Source organism: Rhodamnia argentea, chromosome 4 (assembly GCF_020921035.1).
Source record: "Rhodamnia argentea isolate NSW1041297 chromosome 4, ASM2092103v1, whole genome shotgun sequence".
Classification (NCBI taxonomy): domain Eukaryota; kingdom Viridiplantae; phylum Streptophyta; class Magnoliopsida; order Myrtales; family Myrtaceae; genus Rhodamnia; species Rhodamnia argentea.
Window position 1 is genome coordinate 8662957 of NC_063153.1, and position 24837 is coordinate 8687793.

A 24837-nucleotide genomic window follows, 5' to 3' on the forward strand; every position below is an offset into this window, starting at 1 on the left:
GTTTCAAGGATGATGAGATTTGAAGTCGTTTCGTTCAAATAATCTGATCTCTACGTCTAGCCGTTCTTTGGATATTAAGTGCCGGAGAGAGTCCAAAACGTGCCCTCTTGAGTGGCTCAGTATCTCCCGGCAATGTGCTAGGCAAGCAAATAGTAGAAGAGAAGTTGGGAAATTTTTTCATGCCAGTTTGCTAAGTTATAATTCATTAATGATGTGAAAATGCTACGTAATATTAACTAACGGTGATTATGAACGGAAGGTTAACAATGATAGAATTGGGACAAAAGTAAAAATTGAAGGTTTTTTATGAGAAAAAAAGTTTTGGATATAATTGGGATATATGCTAAAGTTGGGGTTTTGTGGGGTATTATGCCGGTAGAATTGAGCAAAAGTAAAAATTGAGATTTTTTATGAGACCAAAATAAAATTGTGACAGATTCTAATGTTGGGTTTTTTTTTTTTTGTGGGTATTGGGTCCTTAATCTTGCGTTATCCGAAATGTTTGCATCAATGGATTCGTATCATATTTTACTTGATGTTTTAAGCAAAACACCTAATACCTTAATTTCTCAAACTCACGGTTCTGAGTACTTTCTTGATCAGTCCAGCAACTCAAAGCAGATGTCCCGAGTTCAATATCTTTCACTTGTCTCATTTTGCCCTTCTCATGGAATTTGACACTAGTGCAAATTTAGTACTAAAACAACCATTCAACTTCTTTGATATCAGGAAGAGGTTATATAGAGCAGAGTTAGGGTAGGTGAGCATGCAAACACCGGGGATTGCAGCGTGAGATTTTGAGAAGCTTGAGATGAGCTTCGTGTTTTTGGTAGAGAAGATGATGTGCGATTAGTGCTAAGCAGGAGGGATTTCTCCAGAAAAGAATCCCGCTCAATGGCGTGTTTTCATGTTGCCTTTGTCAAGGAATTTCAAAAATGCAATGAGCACAAGCGCTGTGGGGGCATGTCATTGACTTTTTCTTTGTCATCTCCTCGAATATCAGTTGCGTTTATGTTTCCTTTCTCTCCTCAAATAGACCGACTTCATTGAATTAGATATGAAAGTGTGTTAGCAATAAAAGTCCGGTTTGCTATGCATTAGGTCGAGTATGGATTGAGAATTTTGTATCGCAATAAACAGGCCATAAACTGGTTATATGCGGTAATTTGGCCGACTCAATTACAAGTTTGACAGGTCTACATAAAAGGTACTACAAAAGTACCAATCCCGAATAAATGTTGGTCTCAGCAGGGGAAGCCACATGTACATATAGTTCCTACAACAAAGGTCCAGAAACAGACATTATTAAATACCTTGGATTGCAGAGATGATTGTAGATGGCAAAAACAGTAGTGAAAGACGATAATTTTTTGGCAAAAAGATGCTCCAAATCTGGCCAAGGCCAGTCATCAATAATAGACATAATGAATAAGTTACTCAACTTCTTGTAGTGGTTTCCATATTTTATTACCCGACCTACTCTTGTTATTAATAGCACCGATGATTAACCATGGTAACCAAAAAAAAAAAAAAAAAGAGAAGGAAGATGCTTTTCTTGAGCAGCAAAAAGATGCTCCAAGTTTGGCCAATTGATTTCGGAGAGACCAAGTAGTTGACTGAATAAGCACCATTCGATACCAAAATAAAAATAAAATAAAGAACACCATTCAGTATCCAACCACACTACTTTTTTTTTTTGAATTTTTATTTTTTTCTATCCTTACTTTTTTTTTTTTCTTTGGGTCGGATTTCTATCCTTACTTTTTTTTGGTCGAATGATTTCTATCCTTACTTAAGGTGGTTCTTTTGTTGCAAAGAATAATAGCCCACCTTTGCTCTGTCTTCTAGCTCTTGTACTTTTTTGGGCCAAGCCACTTGCCATTTTACTCATAGGTCAGGTGAAAAAAAAAAAGGCATGTACTTTTTCGTTCACAAGTTTACTATTGCATTAACCAGCTGTAAAACAAATGAAGTGACGTTGCTTTTACTTTTTCGTTCCACTTTTGTTTTATGAAACCAAAAAGGAATCAGACAGCCTCGTCCTCTGTTTCCCAGAAACTCGCCTTCTTCTTCTTCCCTGCCTTTGACTTTCCCCGTCTTCTCTTCACCTTGAGAAGGTGTAGTCGATCTTCCTCCTCCCAATTTACTCTTTTTACAGAAGCGTCGTCCTCTTCTTTGAGTGAATACAGCTCAGAGGATCGGCTCACAGAATGGGATTCAATGGAGGTCAGGCTCTAGTCGCCGTTCTCACTTTGGCTGTAGGAGGACTGTAAGTAGCTCTCATTCGACTTCTGTTGGAGCTCTTGTTGACTGATAGAACACACCCACTAAGAAAAGAGAAGGAAAAATTGCTCGTTTACACGTTTGATGCTATTCAGCCTGCTTGTTCGATTTAGATTCAAGCGAAACCAGTGTTTGTAATTTTTGGCAGGGTCCTGAGACAGCTCAAGAAATCAAAGAGGAGGAACTCGGAATCAACCTCGAGAATGGACGGTGGGTCTGGAGAGGAGAACGAGGCATTAAGGGGGGACTCGGAGTCAACGTCAAGAACGGAAAATGCGTCTGGAGAAGAGTACGAGGTGTTCTTGAGTTTTCGGGGACCAGATACTCGCAATGGATTCACCGATTGCCTCTATTATGGCTTGAGACGTGCCGGAATTCGCGTTTTCCTCGACAGTGACGAACTTGAAGATGGTGAAAGAATCAGTAAAGTTTTAAAGGCAGTTGATGAGTCTCAAATCTACATACCCATCTTCTCTCCAAACTTCGCTTCCAGTCCATGGTGTCTTCAGGAGGTAGAACGCATGGTAGAACGCACCTCAAATTCAGATGGGAAGAAAAAGATCATCCCTATTTTCTATGAAGTGAAGGCTGATGATGTGAAGCTCAGAACTGATTTATACAGAAAAGCCATACGCAAGCTCGAGAAGATGAAGAAGTTTGGCTCCGATGAATTGAAGCGATGGGAAAGTGCCCTCAAAACGGTTGGAGGTATAATTGGACGTGAACTCAATGGCAAACGGTAAATTCCCCCGACTTTTTACATTCCACTGGATGAAAATTTGTCCTTTGAAATATCCGAACATAAAAGCATCGGGGCATTTCATTTATGATTTGCATTTGTGTAAGTAGTTGAAATAGTTGGGTTATGTATCCATATGTTCCCTAAAGTCCTGTAGTCTATCGTGTCTTTGACTTAAACGAAGCTTTCATGCTTTGCTGCAGCCAAGGAGAACAAATTGAATCGATTGTTGAAGAGGTTTGCCGTAAGCTTAATACAAGACATGTAATTGTGACTGACCATTTGGTTGAAGATAATGCTCGTATGGAAGCCATAATGAAATTGTTGGATGTTAGCTCTGGTGGTGTACGTTTTGTTGGTATCCACGGCATTGGTGGTGTTGGAAAAACAACTCTTGCCAAAGTCATGTTCAACAAACTATCTTTTCACTTTGAACGCTGTAGTTTCCTTGATGATATTCGGGCATCATCACAACCTCATGGTGGTCTTTTAGAATTGCAAAAAAAGTTCTTATCAGATTTGGCCAGTCATGGGATTGCTAACCAAATTAAAGATGTTGACAGTGGGATCAGGATGATAAAAAAAGTGCTGAGTAATAAAGAAGTACTTATTGTTCTTGATGATCTAGACAGCAAAGAGCAACTCGAAAAACTCGCTGGAAAATCTGATTGGTTTTGTTCTGGTAGCAGAATCATTATCACAACTAGGGACGAAAGCATCCCGATGACTGAAGTGGACTCATCTAGTAAAAAGGTCCTTAACCAACCTGAAGGAATTCTGTGCTATGAAGTTCATGAAATGAGATCTGATTTAGCTCTTCAATTGTTTTATAAGCATGCATTCAGAAGTGATTCTGTTGTGGAAGAATATGAAACTCTTTCAAGAGAAATTGTTTGTACAGTGGGCATGCTTCCTTTGGCTGTAGCTGTGATAGGGTCCAATCTTTTTTCCTGGGGCAAATATTTGGGGCATTCGGAAAGAAGAGAAGTATGGGACGAGACACTGAAGAAGTTAAAGCAGGGTCCTTTTAAGGATGTCCGAGATACATTAATGATAAGTTATGAACAATTAGAGGATAAGCACCAAGAAGTATTTTTGGATATAGCTTGCTTTTTCATCGGCGCCGAAGGAACATATCCGGTTATCATGTGGAAGGATTGTGGATACTTTCCCACCATTGCAATAAGGGTTCTCTCTCAAAGGTCCTTGATCAAAATTAGAGATGGTAATAGGTTTTGGATGCACGACCAAGTTCGTGACTTTGGAAGGGACATTGTGCTTCGAGTATATCCTCGCAAGTTTTGTAGGCTGTGGATTTCTGAGGATGCCCTAAAGCTACTGGAAGGAAAAAAGGTAAACAGGAACTGCATATGTTTGAAAATATTTGATTCAAGAAATTCTTTGAATTTTTCTTTCCCACTTAAAGCACAATTTGGTTAAAATATGCATCCAATACTAATAGGTAGCTTTGTTTAATGTTGCTTTTGCCTTGGGGGGGTTACTTCTCTCTGTCAAACCTTCTGGTCAAAGGTATCAAAGTTTGAAGGGAGAGCCGAAAGAGATTGCCCGACTGTTGGCTTTATTTTCTTGGTTCTAGTCTATAGAAAAGTAGCTTTTCTGAAAAGTGGAAAAAAACAACGAACAGTTTACTGTGATCTAGGTAAAATGAATTAAAAAAAAAAAACTTGCTTTATCAAGAATTTTAATATTATTTTCAACACCAATTTTTAGAGTAAACTAAGCAAAACTTTGACTATGTAAATTGTATTTCTGGAAAAGAAGAAAACGAAAATATGATACCTTTAGACTCGAAAATTTAGTTTATGTAGAAGAGGAGGTTGTTGGGGAAAAGAGTTTGCAATAGTTTTGGAAAGCGTATGTGGCGAGCTCAACTATTGGGGAAATTGTTTGACTGGGCTTTTGGGTCCTCTCTTCTTGTAGCTCTGTAAACCGTATGTTGCATGCTCAATATTGAGTCCATGATATGCAGAAAAATGAAGATGCGGAAGCACTAAGCTTGACTTCCGATGGCTGCAACCGCAGCATTGCATCTGAAGAATTAGCTGCTCTACCAAACCTAAGGTTCCTTCGAGTGAAAGGTGTTGACCTTTTTGGCAACTTCGAGAATCTTCTTTCGAATCTAAGATGGTTTTCTTGGGAAATTATGCATAAGGTACTTTATGCGGAGAGTTTTCATTTTGCTAATTTGGTCGTGCTAGACCTTTCAAGAAGTGATATCGAAGATGATTGGGGTGGGTGGAGGCAAATCCAGGTACGATATGCCTTAGTTCATTCACCTTTATTCCATCTTTACAGCTCATCCAATGTGTGGTACACATCCTTGGTGTGCTCCCCAGATATAAAATATTTTGGGCTAGTCTAACATATAGAGTCAACTACAACCAGCTAAACGCATTTGAAAAGAAAGGAGAGGAAGCTATAGAATCGCATGGCATCAGAAAATGATATTACGAGCAGAATATCATTGTTGCTTTATATTCATATATTCAATACAGACTGATTCAGTATGAGTGACATATAAATATGATATGCGTAAAATCCGCACTCCCAATCCATAGTACTTACCAAGCATCCATTACCACCTTGGTTTGAGGAATTAAAAATTTACCTACTTTGGAGATTGGACTTTGGATGCTTTATGGCTTGGTGTGGTCTAAAGGTCTTCTTTGGCTGAAAATGGACGGCCGTTGGCTTCTTCTTCTTCTTCTTCTTCTTCTTCTTCTTCTTTATTAAAGAAGGGAAAGGAAGACATTGTTGCACCTTTGAGAAAATTGTCCAAAAGTCATAAAACTACTATACAGCGTCTAACTCGGTTCTAAACATTTCAATTGTGCAAATTTAGTGCTAAAACTTTTGATGATTTGCCAATTTAATCATAAATCTTTAAATTGTTCTAGTTTAGTCCTCACTATTTTGATAATTTGTCAATTTAGTGTGCTAATCAATTTGGTGATTTGTCGGTTTAGCCATTTCGACTAGTTTTGTCCTAAAAGGCGTTGACCGCCCTACGTGACACGACCGCATATTGACGTGGTAATTTTTTTTACATTTTTTTTTAAAATTTTTCTGAATTTTCTAATTTTTCCTTTCTTTCTTTCTGCTCTTCTTGCTTTGGCCGACAAGGTCCTCGACGGATCTCACTAGCCCTCCCCCGCCCCAAGCAAGGCTCGACCTCATCATCATTAGGCAAGGGTTGACCTCGCCATGCTAGCTTGACGAGGGTCAACCCTCGCCCAAAGGCTGGACAGGCCGACTTGACTAGATTCGTCGAGATCAAACGTCAATAGTGGCTGGGTGAGGCCGACCTCATCGGTCTTCGCCTGTGGCCGGTTGTCGACCATCGCCAAGGCTATGTGACTAATGGAGGAAGAAGGAAAAAAGAAAAGAAATATAAAAATAAAAAATAAAAAATAAAAAAATTGTCCATTTCAACTCCGGCTATGCCACGTAGGACGACCAGAGTTGATTGGACCGCCACGTGAATGATTTTTAGCTAAAATTGGCCGAAATGATTAAATTGATAACTTGTCAAAAGGTCTAGGATTAAATTGACAAAATTAAAATGTTTATAACTGAATTGACTATTGTATAATATGTTTCGGATTGACAATCTGTCCTCGTTCGTTTGGTAGAATCTTGTACTGTGTTTCTAAGACACTTTTGAGACTTGATCACGGCGAAGTATCGTTACCACGTAAATTTCTTTTACTATGCTGTACCATTTTTTTTTTAAATTCATTTTTTACTCTACGTCGAGAAGATGCATGAGTGAGGGATATGTAGAAGTGCCCCATTCTCGTGTAGTTAAAAGACTTTCAAATCATGGGAATACTAAAACTTCAAGGGCTATTCAGATTTCTATAAATTCATTGCCGGAATGAAAACTCGTTTGTGTCTTGTAAACCTGATAGATGGCAAATGTGAAATATCATTGATAACTAAGCAATGATAGGCAACTTTTTAGTTTATAACAATTTTAGTATCATCAAACCTAATAGCAGATTACCAATTGTTTTTTAATATCACGTGTAATCCCCTTCATTAATTAGTAGATTATGGTTTGCGTAGATACTTTACTAATAGCGTTGTTTAACTGTTCTAACTTACAAACAAAATACCATTTACTATGGTAAATGGTTGGTAGGTTATAACCATTGCTTTGATTTTACTGAGTACCGAGTTTTATTTTTCAGTAACATACAGATATAATAATTGACAGTACACACTACGAGGTGTCGTTCGCTTTGACAAGCAAGCACGTTTTTCAGCTAGTGGATTATGAATTGCTTACATAGTTTACTAGTACTATTGGTTGATGATTGTAACTTACGAATAGAAAACTATTCTTTTAATATAAAATAGTAGTAGATTATTAGATTTATTTTGGTTTTACGAGTATAGCTTGGATAAAAGACTAATGAAATAATAGATTTACCCGGGTTTCCCCGATAGATAATAAGCAGCCTTTTTTTTTTTTTTTGTGTGTGTTATGATTTTTAACAAATTAGCAGGTTTTTCCATTTGTAGAATATGAATTTATTATTTATATGCTTTACTAGAAGTATCGGTTACCAGTGATTTTTTACGAACAATGTATCTGTTTTATCACGATAAATCTATAGTAGCTTATGAATTTCACTGCTAACTTACTGTTTCACCACTAAGACTTAGTTATGAGCAATACATTCATAAAAAAGGACTTAAAATTTTTCAATGACATTGATGGTGCATGTTTACCATGGAAGATTATTCCGTTTTCCTCGAAGTGTTAGAAGCGACCGAGTTGTACTTTTTGCTAGTAAACATTGCAATACAAAAATGAAATAATTGCTTACATAACAGATCTAGGATGATTGATGTGTTCAGTCCTTTTTAATTTCATGTTTTATTTTTCTGCAGATGACAAAAAAATTAAAAGTTCTGGATTTAACGGATTGCACAAAGTTGAGGAGGACACCCGACTTCTCTAATTTCACGTCTTTGGAGACGTTAGTACTTGCTCGGTGTTCCAATTTGATCACAATTCACCCCTCCATTTCTAAACTTCAACTCCTAGAGACTTTGAATATCAAAGGGTGTAGTTGTCTTGGGGAGTTGCCTGAAGAAATCAGTTCTCTACAATCTTTGAAGCAGATCATCATGCCCCAAAATTTTCAACCCTTGAAGCTTCCGGAGAGATTTGGCGATTTGAAATCTTTGTTGAGTTTAAGATTAAGCTACCACCCTAAAATATGCAAACTTCCGGACTCAATTGGAGGGGCGGTGAATCTCACATGCTTAACTTTACGTGAGTGCGTGGGGATAAAGGAACTTCCAAGCTCAATTGGGGAGTTGCAAATGTTGGTAGAATTGGATATATCAAGCTCAAGCATAGTTGAACTACCCGATTCTATCGGAAAGTTAAAGAAACTAAAGGTGTTGAGTTTATGTAGAACGAAGATAAGGGAGATTCCTCGAACTGTTGGAGGACTGGAGATGCTTGAAGGTTTATATGCCCATCAATCCTGGGATCCGACGGATAAAAACTTGGAGGAAATTGGGAAGCTACGTCATTTGAAGACATTGAACTTAGCATTTACTAGTGTTTCTAGATTGCCTGCAGAGATAAGTGGTCTTGATCTCCAAAAACTTGAAGTGGGTTCGATTGAGCTTCAACAAGTGCCAGCTCTTCCATCAAGTTTGAAATTCCTTGCGGTTCGGGCTCTAGACTTCTCTCTTGTCCCCGACCCTTCATGCATCACCGGTTTGGAACATCTGGAATTACAAAGATTGAGCAGTTCTACAAATATACCTCGCTCTACTTGGCGGGACTATCATTCAAAAATTGAAGCAGCTTCGACAAGAGAGCAACCGTCCTATCAGCTTCCATTTCATTTGTCGACCCCGAAACTTAGAGGTATTAGTCCGCTGCCACACTTTTCCAACTTATCAAAATTGACAGTTCCGCATGTAATTGACTGTGCAATCTCACACCTACCCGTCGATCCAGGCCTAACACATTTAAGGGAACTGTTCATACGTAGATGTAAATCCCTTGAGAAAATACCTGGTTTGTCACTCTTGAGGAGTCTAGAGCGCTTGGAATTGGAGGGCTTGAGTAGACTAGTTGAGATTCAAGGTTTGTCGGAACTGGAATCTTTGCAATACTTCCGTATTTCCAGTTGTGATTTAATAGGACAGTTACCCAATTTATCCAAGTTGGGTAAGCTGCAGCATCTAGATCTAGAAGCTTGTCCAAATTTACGACCCATTGAGGGCATCGAGGGCTTAGAAAGCTGGGTGTTGGATACTTGTGGTCACACTATCCTGGAAAGATTGTTCGACATCTCCAGATCGACCTGGCTTTCCCACAAATTATCTATGTACGACGTGTTCCTGAGTTCTAAGGGAGTAGACACTCATCGAAGCATTGTCAGTTATCTTCACGATTGGATGTTCCACAATCAAATTTCTGTTTACAGTAGTCTCGATGACTATAGGTCCAAAGAAGGGATTGGGGAAAAGATTCTGCAAGCACTTGCTAGCTCCAATATCTACATACCCGTCTTCTCTAGAAACTATGCTTCCAGTCATTGGTGTCTCCGTGAACTTGCCTGCATGGTAAAATGTACAGCAGAATCAAAGGGGAAAAGAAGAATCCTCCCCATTTTCTTCGACGTGGAAATTGATGATGTTAAGCTCGAAACTAATTTATATAACAATGCCCTCGACAAGCACGGGATGAACTTCGACCACAATGAAGTGAAGTCATGGAAAGAGGCCTTAATTGAGGTTGCAGCAATGAGGGGTTTCGTCTTGAAAAATAATAGGTAAGTCATTCAATCTAACTTTCCCAACTCAGACAGTTTCAAAGTTACTGCAATGCAACCCTTTTGCATATAAATAGTTGCCCACTCAAGCAAATTCAATCCTATAGAATTAGAAGTAGATCCTTCTAGTTTATAATATCTGGAGGAACTCTCTGGTTGAACAGAACAAAATTGCATTGTGGTCCACAGCTGCACAATTTTTTCGCTTACTCTTTCATTTTTCCTCTGCTTTTGTTTCCGAGTTAAATATCTTCAAGTTATGGTGGTTTGAAAAGTCAGATCAACAATTAGATTGTCATTTTGATATCCTTTTTAAATTTCTGTTTGTCCTACTAAAAATGAACTGTCCTTGAATTGTGCATTGCTGCAGCTACGAAGAAGTACTTCAATTGGTCGTTGCAGAGGTTTATAAAGCAAGGAAATCGTTAGACGGTGACTCCTGAAGCCTTCTTTTTGTCGGTTGTCATAGAAAAGGTGAATGGATTTGCTGTCAGGGTAATGAACTTCTCGCCAACTGCATTCTGTTTCATTTGGTAATGAAGTTGGTTTACGATGCTAATGCGTAGGTTCATTATTTACAAGGTTAGCATATCTGCAGGGTATATCAATGACCTCCCATGCTTTTTTAGAGGGTTAGAAAAGCGTGCTCTGCAACAAAAGAAAAGGAACTCCCATATGCGTCTGGGAAAATTTGAATTGCTGGTGGAGTTGGATTGCAAACTGTTAAAGATAGTAGATCTGCCTGATTTAATTGGAAATATCAAAAGAAATGAAACTGGCTAGGATTGACTGTTTATCCATAAAAATGTTACCTGATGTTCTTGTCCATTCACGGTAACTAATTGACTGTTCATACAAATCTGACAGTTGAAATCTCTGGTGCAATTGGGAGACTATCCTGGTTGTTTGAGGATCTTGGCGGTCGCTTACTATCGAATTTGACCGTCACCGCGGGCTTCTTTAATTCGTCTTTTGTTTTGATGCATCTACTTTGGGCTTGTACTTTGTCATTTTTTAGATTCTATGTTTGTCAGAGCTGGAAATTTTTTTTTTTTTTGGAGTGTTTAGTTTCTCTTTTTCTTTGTAAAGTTTTTCTGACGTAGCACTTGTGTGGCGCTACATCATCACCATTTATCCTAGAAAATGCTTATAATACAATGCCAGCCGTGATGTAGAAACAGCTTGTGAGAATGTGCCCTAGTTTCTCAAGATCTTACTTTGAAATATGGATTAGACCCATGGGTTGAAATGAAAAAATTGACGTTGAATGAATAATGATATCCACAAGTGTAGTGGGTGGGTCCAATTTCATCCACTCCATCAAGAACACCAACTTCGGATCACTATATACTGATGATTCTGTTACTTATTTTCACCGGCTCGAGTGATAAATTTGAATAGTTAGTTGGGTCGGACTTTTTTTTTAATCAGAACGGAAATCTTCATTTTATGTAAAAAGGGAGCATATAGCTTCAAAACAAAGATGCAAATTCCATTAAGCAAATAAAATAAGTAAATCTAAAAAATAAATCAACTTGATATTGCTTGGGGAGATTAGTACATCCCAAAAGCATGAATTTGTAATAGCACCAAAACTAAAATGGTGATTGATCATTGAATCTTGCACCAGCATCGATGATGAGTACGTCTCAAGAAATTTCTTTCCAGTAACTACGATTTTGACAAAAGATGGTGCGCACCAAGTTCAGTGTCTCCAACATTATCATTGTGTACAGATCACAATAACAATAAAAGATTGAAAAAACATAGAGAATGCTTTGCAAATCTCAAATCTTTCTCTAGATTGAATGAAAGAACACCCAAATCTAAATCTAACTCTAGAGTGAGAGAGAATGGATACAAAATTTATACTCGCTGATCACAAATTTACTTTCAGATAAGTTGATTGCTGAACTCAGTAAAAGAACCTTCGAGACTTGTGGAGCTCGACTATTTGAAGCAAGTATCTAGAGCCAGAGCAAGCGAGTAGATTCCGATAGAGCAGATTCATTTGAGGCACTTGCATTTTTATATTCAGAACTTACTTCCGTCGAGAATGTCGGCTACGTAATCACAATATCATGGGAGAAGCCTAAAATACAGAAATAGAAAAGCACAGAGGGAATAATAAATTGGGAGGAAGAAGAGGGCGTCTTGGGCGGCCGCGTGTAACCCTATGAGAGAATGAGGAGAGCGTACGGTGACCGAAAAAGAGTTTTGAGCGTTAGTTGGGGAAAAGAAGAATCACCCCCACCTTCCTCGGCGTGGAGATCGATGATGACAGGCTCTTAAGCTATTTTATGCAATAGGTTTAAATCGTCACAAGTAGAACAAAGCTGATTGGAGTTCACTATTCCGATTTCAGTCTGCTCTTTAACTAAACGCAGTTATTATATTTGTTATTAAGGTGATGGCAAATGTCCTAAATCTATTACACTTTGCCAATTAGTCCTAAATTTTTTAGTTATACCAATTGAGTTCTAAATCTTTTTATGTTTTGTTAATTCGGTCTTAAAATTTTTATTTGTGTCGGTTGAGTTGTAAACATTTTCACGTTTTGTGAATTGAGTCCATCCGACTAATTTTGGCCGAAAATATTGTCATAGATGTCGGTCGTCCTTTGTGGCACGACCGGAGCCGACGTGAACAATTCCAATATTTTTTGAAATATTATATATGCTTTCTATTTCTTTCTCTTTCTTTTTTATCTTTTCTTCTCTTCCTTATTTTATTTTATTTATTTTACTAGCCAAAGAGGGTCGTCGGTCCCTCATTGACTTTAATGAGACTAGCCTTGCCGGGAATTGTGATGGTTTGGGCGAGGGCCGCAAGGCCCATGCTTGCCGTTGGTGAGGGCCGTGACCATCACCCACTATTGGCGAGCGCTTCGCGGCGCTCGCCTACAATTGGCGAGGACCCAACAACCCTGGCCCAATGGCCGGCCTGATGATCCTCGTTAGCCACATTAAAAAAAAGGAAAAGAGAAGAAAATAAAATAAAAAGAAAAATTAAAAATAATAAAAATTTAAAAATACTAAAGTATTATTTAAATTATCCATGTCGATATTGACTGTGCCACGTCAATGATTTTCCATCAAAATTAGCTAGATGGATTGAAATGAAAAAATATGAAAATGTTTAGGTCTTAATTAGCACAATTAAAAAATTTATCACTCAATTGGCAAAATTTTAATAGGTTTATAACTTTAACAAAAAAAAAAAAAGGTCTAGAACATTTTTGGCAATTTTTTTTAAGGTAATAGGATGAACATGCTTCCGTGAGACTTTCAAGTCAAAGTTTGAGATTAGAAGTTGTCTTCGAGTCGTCAGTAATTAAGAGCGGAACGATTCTAACATTCGTAGCCACAAAAAAAGAAAAAGAAAAAAAGGGAGGTTTGGCATGGCAAAAGGATTGAGGAACGTGGGATTCAATAGTAAAACTGTCGACTAATTTCCAAATTTACCAATTTCAACATAAAGACGAATAGCAGAGATAAAGAAGCTATACAATATTGCTGAAGCCCTGAAGAGGTCATCGAGACATCTGAAAACATGATCATCATAGGACTGGAAATCATTTAAGAGAAATCACAAAATTTTGGGATTGGGGTCATATATGGCTAAATGGAAAGAATCGAGTGGAGTTTTGAATAATAAAAAGAACAGAAAAGAATTGTGTAGAGAGCGGGCGAAATTTGCAGTCTTTTGTATTAGGAAAATGTTTCTTTGACAGCCTGATAATATTGTCAATTATTTTTTACCATATATGCGCACACTATCACCGCGTATTTTGCATAAAGTACTCATCAATTGCAAAACACACGATAATGATATGTGTATTTATGATAAAAAATAATAACACTATTATTAGAATGTCGGATAGCAGCTCCCTTTGTACTCCTAGATATAGCGTGCTTTTTCACCAACCACGACAAGACATGGGCAGTTGTCATGGCTATTGGTCCCCTCTTGCAAATCCTTCTCTCCATCTCAGACTCTTTCTAGAAGTTTTCAATTGAACTTTACACCCAATCCGTTCCCTAAAAAAGTATGGCTACCTTTTTATTACTTTTTTTTTATACTAATTTTGGTTATTACAAGTACCACGATACTTCCATCCAAATTTATTTTAGCTAGTAAAAGTATAATACTTAGACTTATATCGGTTTACCCTCCTGCTACTTTGATTTCCTAATTTACAGATTTAACTAATCGTGCTTGAAAAAAGGTTGAACATTTAAGTGTGATAAATTTAAAGATGCTATCGTCATGAAAACACTTATTTTTAAAGTTTTATTGATCGGATAGAACTTTAAATTGAACTATGTTTTTACTATCATAGAAACCATAATTTAAAGTTTACCTAAAGAGAACAATAATAACACTTGCAAATACCATATTTTCGTTGATTTAGGAAACGGATTGAAATGAAAAGATATTTTGCAATCTAGGCAATATTGTCATTATGAAAACTTATGAATGGAACCAAAAACTATTTTGACTTTGCTATGGAAAGTTGAGGTGCTAAATTAAACAAATTGAATACTAGTAACTAGATTCAACATTTAGGAATAATTCAAAGACCACAGTGAACGAGTTAAAAATTCAATGACAATGAATATTAGGCCAAAGCTTAGGGATTATCCGTGTTATTTTTTTTTTAAGATAGAAAAAGGGTGAAAATTTAGTTATTGAGATTGAAAAGTCATGAGGTCTACGAATGACATTTAATTTTGACGGCCATTGTACATTGTACATTTGGCCAAGCAGTCATATGCAAAAATCATACAAGGGGAATTCAAAATGATGTCAGTTTCAAGAGAGATTATCTTGTCCTTTTCAAAGACAAGGTACCATGAATATGATGATGATAATGGAAAAGGAAGAACAGGATGAATCTCTGACTGTGGTGCGTGTACAACCTGTAACGCCAATAAGTACAAGTGTGATCCCAAGGTTCAAGCTGTTCCTTTATTATAACAACTGGGAACACCTTACTGATAATCTAAGTGTGGTTTTCGCCTAGAGCCATCGCGTCTGCAGCCAAGCGGCGAGATGACCCTCGCCGGTCCAAGCAAAAAGAAAAGCAAAGAAAAAGAAAAAAAAATAGAAAAATAATATTAAATTACAAAAATTGTCCATTTTGGAGCCATTTATGCCACGGAGAAAGACCGATATCCATGTCGGCCATTTTATTTGATATGAAGGACTCAATTGGCCAATTGACAAAAGATTTAAAATTAAATTGGTTAAATTAAAAAAAAATTAGGACTGAATTACAACTTTTATAATAATTTCCCACAATTTTGGCGGTCAAGATCTGATTTGGAATGTTTCTTATATCGTTAAAAAGGGACATTCCCCTAACTATTACAAGTGACAGGAAAGTTTAAAATAGCTGTCCAATGCTAGACGTATGTTCTTTTATCGTGTGGGATCATGTATCTATCATGTCTAGAAGATTATGTCTCACCGGAGCTGTTGGGTGTAGTCGCGAGGAACTGCAGAAGTGCCGTGAAATACTTGAAAGCATGATAGAGACACAGCCGAACGTCGTGGAAGCTTGCTAGCATTGTTGCAGCCGCAAGAAGCTACTGTTGTTCGCTATTGAAAGCTTGCATTGTAAGCCGTGAAAAACGGCATCCCAAGATCTCCAAAGCCAAAATATAGAACACAGTAATGAAGAAAAAACGAATTCGCACCTGATTTGAAATTTATCGTTTTTTATGCGAAATGGCAAGGATCCAAAGTTCAAGTGCTTTCCTCTATTCCCCTTTATATCACTAGCTGAATAAGACTGCCCCTCACGAACTCGTTCAGTAATCGCTCGTTATGTGAGACTATTTGTTTATCGGGGTTAGAGGAGAGACTTGAGCACTATTTATAAAGTTTTCCGCCACTAACTATCTCATCATAAGCCGGACTTTATTCGGCCCATACTAGCTAGGCCATATTAGACTAATTAAAAATCTTTGCATATTACCTTTTAGACCAATCTTGTAAAATAGTAAATATCAATCACAATTAATGTATCACACAGTACAAAAACTATTACATTCTCTTACTTTGGCTATATCGATTGACACTGTTTCAAACACCGAATCATGGTGATAATTGCATCAACAAAAACATAGCCGTTCATGCTAACAAGTGCTTTTAACTCTACTTATATGTATTCAATATGCTAATGTGGCAAGTGGATAACACCTCCTGGAGAGAAAAACCTTACATGTCATCTCTTTTGTTTGTCAACATTCTCTCTCTTTAAGTGTCACAAAACCTAATGTATCACAAGTGAATATTCTTATGGTTCTAATGAACCTAAATATGTCTTATCCTCATAATTAACTTTACTTTGTTTATAACAAGATATATCCTTAAGGCTAATAGCTAAATCCTACTAGTATTTACTCAAGATTTACACAAAATCTTTAGATTTTCATCATATATATATTTGAATTGGAAAAAAATGGGATAGATTTAGCATTGAATTGGCAAAAGTGCGATAGGTGTAGGACTTTTTAACTATTTTCCCATTTGTTATTTCATGCAACTCATGAAAGATTTGCTCGCTTTCATATATTGATCCAAACAGAGTAGAGAAAATAACAAAGTGAACAAGAGTCGAAGACACGATGCGTAGATGAAATGAGGCTAAAACAAAGCAAGCTTGATCTATGAAAATCTATTTAGAGATAATCCAAACTAAAATAAAGCACCAATACCACGTGGATTATGAATACATAGAAATCATTGGCAATAACCAAGCACACTTGCTATATGAACAGACAATCAATAGCCAAGTATTCTGCCTATTTAGGAATTTCATCAAACTCTCTCTCGACCAATCACACTTAAAAGTTTCACAGATTTATCCCAGAGACTTAATTGAACAAAAATCACGAACTTCTAAAATATACATAGTTCGATTTCAATTTGTTCTCAACAACAGGAAGCTTTATTTATTTATTTATTTATTTTTTCATATAAGCAAACTGCAACGATTGAAGTTTGAACAATCTAGGATGTATGGGTGAGTCCGAATTGCAAGGGCTAGCGCTTAGGGGATGGGCCTGAGCTGCTGGGCTATAAAAAAGACACATGTTAGTAAAAACCCACCCACTCCCCCCACGGCCCCCCACCCCAACACACACACACACACACACACCCCAGCTCCTCGTTCTCTCTCTCTTTCTTATAAATGGATCGAATCATAGCATCTTGTAATAGTTTAGGGACTTGATTCCTATATTACAAGGAGACAAAAAAAAAAAAAAACTTTTGATTGGGAATTATAGTCATCCAGGGGTCTTTAAAAATTGCCAAATCTTGTTTAAAAGTCTTGGCACCTTTAACGTTGTCCACTTGCCAATGGAGAACTTTAGGTGGGGAAAAAACAATTATATGTGATTTCAATGTGAGCCGACAACTTTTGTTTCTTCCTTAAACCACACAAGAAAAACTCTCTTATTCTTTTGTGAAAGATTCTGCACATGCTAGGAACCTAGTTGCACCAAAAAAAAAAAAAAAATTGGATATGATCATAACATTTTGTAATAGTTTAGAGAGTTGATTCCTTGATCTCAGGGAGACAAAAAAAAAAAAAAGGCAAAACTTTTGATTGGCCATTTTGGTCATCCAAGAAGTCTTTAAAAATTTCCAAATCTTGTTGAAGAGTCTTGGTGCTTTTAACGTTGTCCACTTGCTAATGCAAAACATTAGGTAGGAAAGAGACAATTATATTTGATTTCCATGTGAGCTGGCAACCTTTGTTTCTTTCTTGAACCACATTAGAAAAACTCTCTTATTCTTTTGTGAAAGATCCTGCACATGCTAGGAACCTAGTTGCACAAAAAATAAAATTTGGATCTAATCATAACATTTTGTAATAGTGTAGAGACTTGATTCCTTGATCCCAAGGAGACCCCCCATAAAAAACAGTTGATTGGCCATTATGGTCATCCAAGGAGCCTTTAAAAATTTCCAAATCTAGTTGAAAAGTCTTAGCACCTTTAACGTTCTCCACTTGCTACTGCAGAGCATTAGGTGGGAAAGAGACAATTATATTTGATTTCTATGTGAGCCGGCCAACTATGTTTTTTCCTCTAACTACACTAGAAAAACTCTCTTATTCTTTTCTGAAAGATTCTGACGTAGCCATAATTGTCTGTCCCTTAGTATAAACAAGATTTTCCTACCATCTTAAGAAAATATATTGATCAAGAAAAAAGTGTTGAGTTTGTGTGACTTTATGTGCTGCTCTAGTCTAACAAGGTGGGACCAACATTTCATTTCTAGGAAATGCAACCCCCAACCAGAGGGATTGCGCATATCTTATCAAGCCAAAAAGAGAAAAAAAATGTGATTGTGTAAAATGTAGGTTTAGCTCATGAATTCTCGGAATAAATGGATGCATGTTCGGATATGAAGACAAATGAGGGGTGCAATTGATAACATTCGCTGCCACCATTGCTCACAAGGAAGAAGACGACAATTAGGAATTAAAATTTGTGCAAAGCACGCTTAAGGGCCGGCTTGAAAGTTGTCGATTTGCCCATTTAAAATGACTAATAGCCACGTTCACCGTCAATAAAAAAACAAATTTCTTTACATTTCCATCTTTGAATGGGTAGTTGATAAATGAATCCGGTTAGGCAACCATCTGTAGGTACACTCAATATGGATGTACTAAAAATCTATTACATTGTCATTGGAGAATACTACTGAAAACTACTATACCCACCATGACCCAAACTTCTAATTTTTTTATTTGACAAACATCCCAAACGAGTCCCAAGATCGCAAAATAGACCCTAATGCAATAGTTTGGTCCAAGACGGCCGTTAAAATCCGTATGTGGTGGCTTGTGTGGACAACGACAAGCAAGCGGACAACGACAAGCAACCAGAATTCATGTGGATCCAATGTGGCTTTAGAGAAGCCAAAACGATGCCGCTTTAGTTTGTTTTTAGTCTTGCTGGTAAAAATTCATGTGTCAACACAAGTGATTAAGATAAGCCGAGGAAGGAAATTCCTGTGTTCATACGGCTTGCCCAATGAACCTTGGTTTTTGGTCTTTTCTCTCGGACAAGCTTCGCTTCTAACAAAAATTGGAAGGACAAAGACATACATGGAATTTAAATATCTTCACGTAGTAATTTTTATTTTTTTGTGCACTAATAATTTGAATTTGACATCTCTTATAACGGACTAAAAAATGTCATTCACAGTGAGAGACTATAATGCAATTATCATGATTTCTTATTCCTAGCAATCCAAACATGTTACAACCTATGTATTAATTCCGAGCACGTTTCCAAAAGAAAGAGGATAACAACTTCCACTATGAGCCAATGAAACGCTCCACTGGACTTCATTCGAAAAGCGGAAACTGGAAAAAAACAAAAACAAAAACAAAAAAGGTAGTCCCTAGAATTTTTGACAGAATTACAATGTACACAGATAGGATCAGATATTGAGCATTCGATCCTTGGCAGACATCCTCTTATGAATCGTCACTCAACACATAAACTCTACCAGCCAATATTCGGAGAAAACACAAAAATTAATCTCGTGCAATCCAAACAAGTCATAAAGCAGGTGAAAATCTAACTCAATTGCCTTAATTACTTCAATGGTAATTATTTGGGGAATACTATAACTATTTTGAGGAAAAATTGTCAAAAAAGTCTTAAACTTTTTGCCCATTTTGCCTTTTTACCTATAGATTCCTAAACCTTTCCACCGTTTACTAATTCGGTCCTATTGGGTGGAAATCACTGATGTGGACATAGACCATTGTATGTGGCATTGCCGGCACTCACATAGACAATATGTAATAATTTTTTAATAATATTATTTATTTTTTTTGAATTTTTTTCCTTCTTTTTGCCTTTTCGGCTTGGAGGCTGGCAAGGGTTGCTAGACCTTGGGTGAGAGCCGCGACCCGTTCTTGTGGTCGTGAGGGCTTCGTGGCCCTTGCCCTCGGGTCCGGCATGGGTCATTGACTCTCGTCGGCTCTTGTCCAATGGCCGTTGGCCTCTGAACCAGAAGCAAAAACCACAAAGGAAAGTAAAAATAGTAAAAAAATTAAGAATACAAAAAAATATTGAAAACATTAGAAGTGTCCAAGTCGGTGCCGGCGGTGTCATATAGGACGATCGATGTCCACATCAACGATTTTCAGTCAATAGGACTGAATAGATAAAATGTGAAAATATTTAGGAGTGAATTGGTAAATTTAAAAGGTTTATGATTAAATTGGCAAAAGTACGAAAGATTTGAGACTTTTTTGACAATTTGTCCACTATTTTGACAATAGGTTCGTTAATATAATCAAGGGCAAAAATCTGTTTATTAAAATCCAAAGACAATTGAGGTGTACGGATGATTTTTGATTTCGGTTCTAATGGCCACAGCACATGGTAGAATTGACCAAACAATCACACGCAAAATAGTATTTTAGGAGAAACCACTATTCGTCATCTTTGATGTCAATATGAAGAAAGAGCATTTCATCACGAAGATATCATGAAATGGGTCCTGAAAGAAAATTATTGTCTAACGACGTTATTAGGCAGGATGAGCAGCGCATAAATGTTCTCTACCAAGAGCTTGGAAAATTTCCGAACAAACTCATGTTAACCGAAACCATTTTTTTTTTATTCCTCTTATATTGGAGAGTCCAGATTCTCTCTCTTTCTGCACTCCAACTTGATGACGAGAGCTCATTTGTATAACTTGAAAGTTGAAAAAGAAAAAGGAAAAATGGTGGCCGCAAATGAAGCATGCGGTGACATAGGCTTAAGTACACCTCAAGTGCCATAAGTTGTGTACGACGCTCACTTTAGTGCCAAAACTTTCAAATCGATCACTTTAGTGCTAAGTTTTTGTAACTTCGATCACTTCGGTGCCAAAACTTTTAAAACGATCACTTGAGTGCCAACTTTTTTTTAAAAACGATCATTTAAATGCCAATATTTTTAAAAAACGATCACTTTAGTGTCAAATTCACCGAGCCACGTCATCTCAAATATTAATAAAAAATACCACGTGTCGAATTTTCGGGAAGCCACGTTAGCTCTAAAGTGATCGTTTTTAAAAGAAATTGGTACTGAAGTGATCGAAGTTAAAAAAACTTAGCACTAAAGTGATCGATTTGAAAGTTTTGGCACTAAAGTGAGCGCCGTACACAACTTGTGGCACTTGAGGTGTACTTAAGCCCGGTGACATATATATGGCAAAGAATTATCCAAGAAACATAGACGAATAAATATGGTAATGCGTTGACGCACACGTTCATAAACATGTTGACACTCTCAACTTTATCATTTGGCCTAATACCCCCAAAAAAAAAAAAAAAACTCTCAATTTTATCGTTTGTCTAATTATATTGAAAAACCTTTTTTTTTCTCTCATAGAAAACCATCAATTTTTATTTTTATTCTAATTCAACCGACCTAATACCCAAAAAATCCACAACTTTAGCATATATCCTAATTATATCCAAAATTTGTATTTTTTTTTATAAAATACTCTCAACTTTTACTTTTGTCCAAATTCTATCATGATTAGCCTTCTGTGCATAATCGGTGTTAGTTAATTCTACGTGGCTCGAATTTTCTCACCGAACTTACGAACAAATTTATTCGAAAATAGCAGGTTTCGGGGAGGATGAGATTTGGGATCGCCTGTTCAAATAATCAAATCTCCATGTTTAGCCGTTCTTTGGGCTATTGAGTGTCAAGGAGAGTCTCAAATGTGCCATCTTTAGTGGCTCTGTATCTTCCGACAACATGCAAGGGAAGTAGACAATAGAGGAGAAGTTGAGGGATTTTTTAATGTCGGCTTTGCTGAGTTGTAATTCATTACTAACGTGAAAATTCCACCTAGGATTAACTAAATGTGATTATGGATGGAAGATTAACAGTGGTAGAATTGAGACAAAAGTAAACATTGGAAATTTTTTATGAGACAAAAAAAATTGGATATAATTGGGACATATGCTAAAGTTGAGGTATCTTTGGATATTAGACCAGTAGAATTAAGACAAAAGTAAAAATTGGGGTTTCTTATGAGACAAAAATAAAATTGGGATAGATGCTGAGGTTATTTTTTTTTTTTGGGTATTGGGTCGTTAATCTTGCGTTGTCCGAAATGTTTGCATCGGTGGATTCTTATCATATTTTACTTGATGTTTTAAGCAAAACACCTAATACCTTAATTTCTCAAACTCACGGTTATGCGTACTTTCTTGATCAGTCCAGCAACTCAAAGCATATGTACTGAGTTCAATATCGTTCACTTGCCTCATTTTTTCTTGTATGCACTATACCTATATCATTTGAAAATGTAACTATTCCTCTAGATTCCCCAATTGTATATTGAATGTTGCAGGTAGCTTTATTTGCATGTCTAGAAACACACGGACGATTTCGGCCGTCTAGTTTTGATAGCACTCATTGAATCGGAAAACAACGAGGCAACTTCAATGGGGAGGTTCAAGAGCAACTTCCTTCTTATGGAATTTGAAACAAGTGCAGATTTAGTACTAAACAACCATTCAACTTCTTTGAGAGGTTAGAGACCAACTTCTAGAAGAATTTCAAATTTGACATCACGAAGAGGTTATGTACGTAGCGCAGAGTTAGGGAGGGTGAGCATGCACACACCGGAGATTGCGGTGTGAGGTTTTGTGAAGCTTGAGATGAGCATCGTGTTTTTAGTAGAGAAGATGATGTTCAATTAGTGTTAAGCATGAGGGATTTCTCTAGAAAAGAATCCCGCTCAATGGCGGGTTTTCATTTTGACTTTTTCAAGGAATGTTCAAGAATGCAACGAGCATAAAAAGTGATGCGGGATGTCACTTTGACTTTTTCTTCATCATCTCCTCAAATATCAGTTGTATTTATATTTCTTTTTTCTCCTCAAATAGACCGACTAGATTGAATTAAATATGAAAGTGTGTTAGCAATATAAGTCCGGTCGGATATGCAATAAGTCGGGTATTGATTGAGGATTTTCCATTGCTATAAATGGATCATAAACTAGTTATATGCGGCAAGTTGGCCCACTCAACTTATAAGTTTGACAGGCCTACATAAAAGGTACTGCAAAAGTACTAACCCGAATAAATGTTGGTCTAAGCTGGGGAAGCCATAGGTATAACTGCTTGAAAATGCACATATAGTTCCTACAACAATGGTCTAGAAACGGACATTATGAAGTACCTTGGACTGCAGTGATGATCGTCCATGGCAAAAACAATAGTGAAAGATGTATTCTTCCGCGAAAAGATGCTCCAAGTCTGGCCAAGACCGGTTATCAAACTAGAGAGAATGAATAATTTACTCAACTTCTTGTAGTGGTTTGCATATTTATTACCTAAACTACTCCTGGTGTTTCGTTCCTCTGTTTCATCTATTTCCACAGGTCCTCTCTTTCACAGAAGTTCACATTCATCCTCCCAGCCGGCGTTTTTGATGTTTTTCTCCGTATCGAGATCAATCGCAGAGCCCAAAATCAAACCTTTCCGTGATAAGCAACAGTCGATCTCCGTTCACTTATTCCTGTAGCAGTTTGCTCTTGCTACACACAGCGGATCAAACGCCAGTTGTTTTGGGATTTGTTGGTGAATGCAGAGCAGAGGGTCCACTAGGAAGACTGTAAGCACTTAAATCTACTTGAAGAATTGCTGAGATGTATCTTTATCTTGACAGACGTTGAGGCGCGGGAGAGAAACTTGTGCACACAAATGTTCGACGCAATTGGTTGTGCTTGTTTGATTTTTTTTTGTTTTTGGTCCAAAAAATTAGCTTTCATTAATTCAAATATAACTTGAATTACAAGATAGATGAGCCTCTGAACATGGTCTCACGCAAAGTCTGAGAAGGCTTGGAGAGCTAATTACAAGGTAAAATCTTCAGCGGACGACCCCACGGTAAGCAACCTGTCTACGTTAATCTTCAGCGAGCCCGTCTTCGGTGGAGACCAAGCCGACGGTAATTTATCTCGTTGAAGTTCATTTGGGTTTTTCAATTGATTCCATCTTTTGAAGCTAATCTGGATTGCTAATGGCTCCCTCAGCCACCGTGACCGGATCTGGTTTTCTCCTTCGGAACGCCACGTGGTTTCAAGCCTTCCACAAATTCCACAGAATGCCGGCGACGAGCTCAACCGAAGGTAAGTTTGTTCGGGGATTTTTGAACTTCAGGAGCCATTCTTCTATCCTTTGCAAAACTTGACTCGAAATGCGTATGTTTAGTGCCGGATGACTGCCTTCGTCGAGCTACACAACAAAAATAGGTGTTCAATCGTCTCTGGGTGTTGATGGCAGGAAGGACACTTCGAATCAGGTACTATTTTCCTCTTGCACAAGTTTTCCATTGTAGGAATTGCATTCTGACATATGCTCCACAAACAAAATTTGGATCTTTGGGGGGGTTTTGAGGTTCCAAATCATAGACCATAGAGCCCTCGGTGTTTGACGTGAAGACGATGGTTGACTTTGAGAGTGTCGAATTTCTGTGCTAGTGATGTTGTTGTAGGCACTCTTTACTGTGTATTCCCCATTCTTATTACTAGTCCACAACAGTTTATCCTTTTCGCATGTATGCTTAGAGGAACTGCTAGGATTTCCTGTACGGTCTGTTCGTCAAAAAGTCCCTGCAGCTGTTGCTCATTCCATGCCTTTTCCTCCATTCCCAATAATTCTGCTACTGTTCGTGGATCTCCTTGGTTAATAGGTCCTCCAATAATGCCCCGTTTCAGCCAACGATCTTCTCGGATATTTGTATCTCTCCCATCTCCCACAGTCCACCTCACTTCCTTTTCTATAGTATCCCTCCCCATTAGTAAACTTTGCCATCCCCATGATGGGCGATAACCTTTTCCAGCATGCCAGAAGTTTCCATTTGGAAAATAAAGCCCTTTGAATGTTTGGCTCCAAAGTGAGGATGGTTTTTGTGTAATTCTCCAAGCGTGCTT

The 24837-nt window shown here is 37.5% G+C and overlaps 2 protein-coding genes across 2 annotated transcripts in view; both read left to right on the plus strand.

Annotated features, from left to right (window-relative positions):
• Positions 1-2052: 2052 nt before the first annotated feature.
• The window catches only part of LOC115729525 (disease resistance protein L6-like), a 160652-nt gene continuing 137867 nt past the window's right edge, over positions 2053-24837 (plus strand). Inside the window, exon 1 of the mRNA XM_048277614.1 lies at positions 2053-2119. The gene's annotated coding sequence lies outside the window, so the exon portion shown is untranslated. The remainder of the gene's footprint in view (positions 2120-24837) is intronic.
• Positions 2211-10417, plus strand: LOC115731877 (disease resistance protein L6-like). Its single transcript, XM_048278004.1, has 6 exons — positions 2211-2269; positions 2432-3022; positions 3226-4375; positions 5013-5294; positions 7943-9852; positions 10223-10417. Exons 1-6 carry the CDS (start codon positions 2211-2213, stop codon positions 10293-10295), a joined length of 4065 nt encoding a protein of 1354 aa, XP_048133961.1. The 3' UTR covers positions 10296-10417.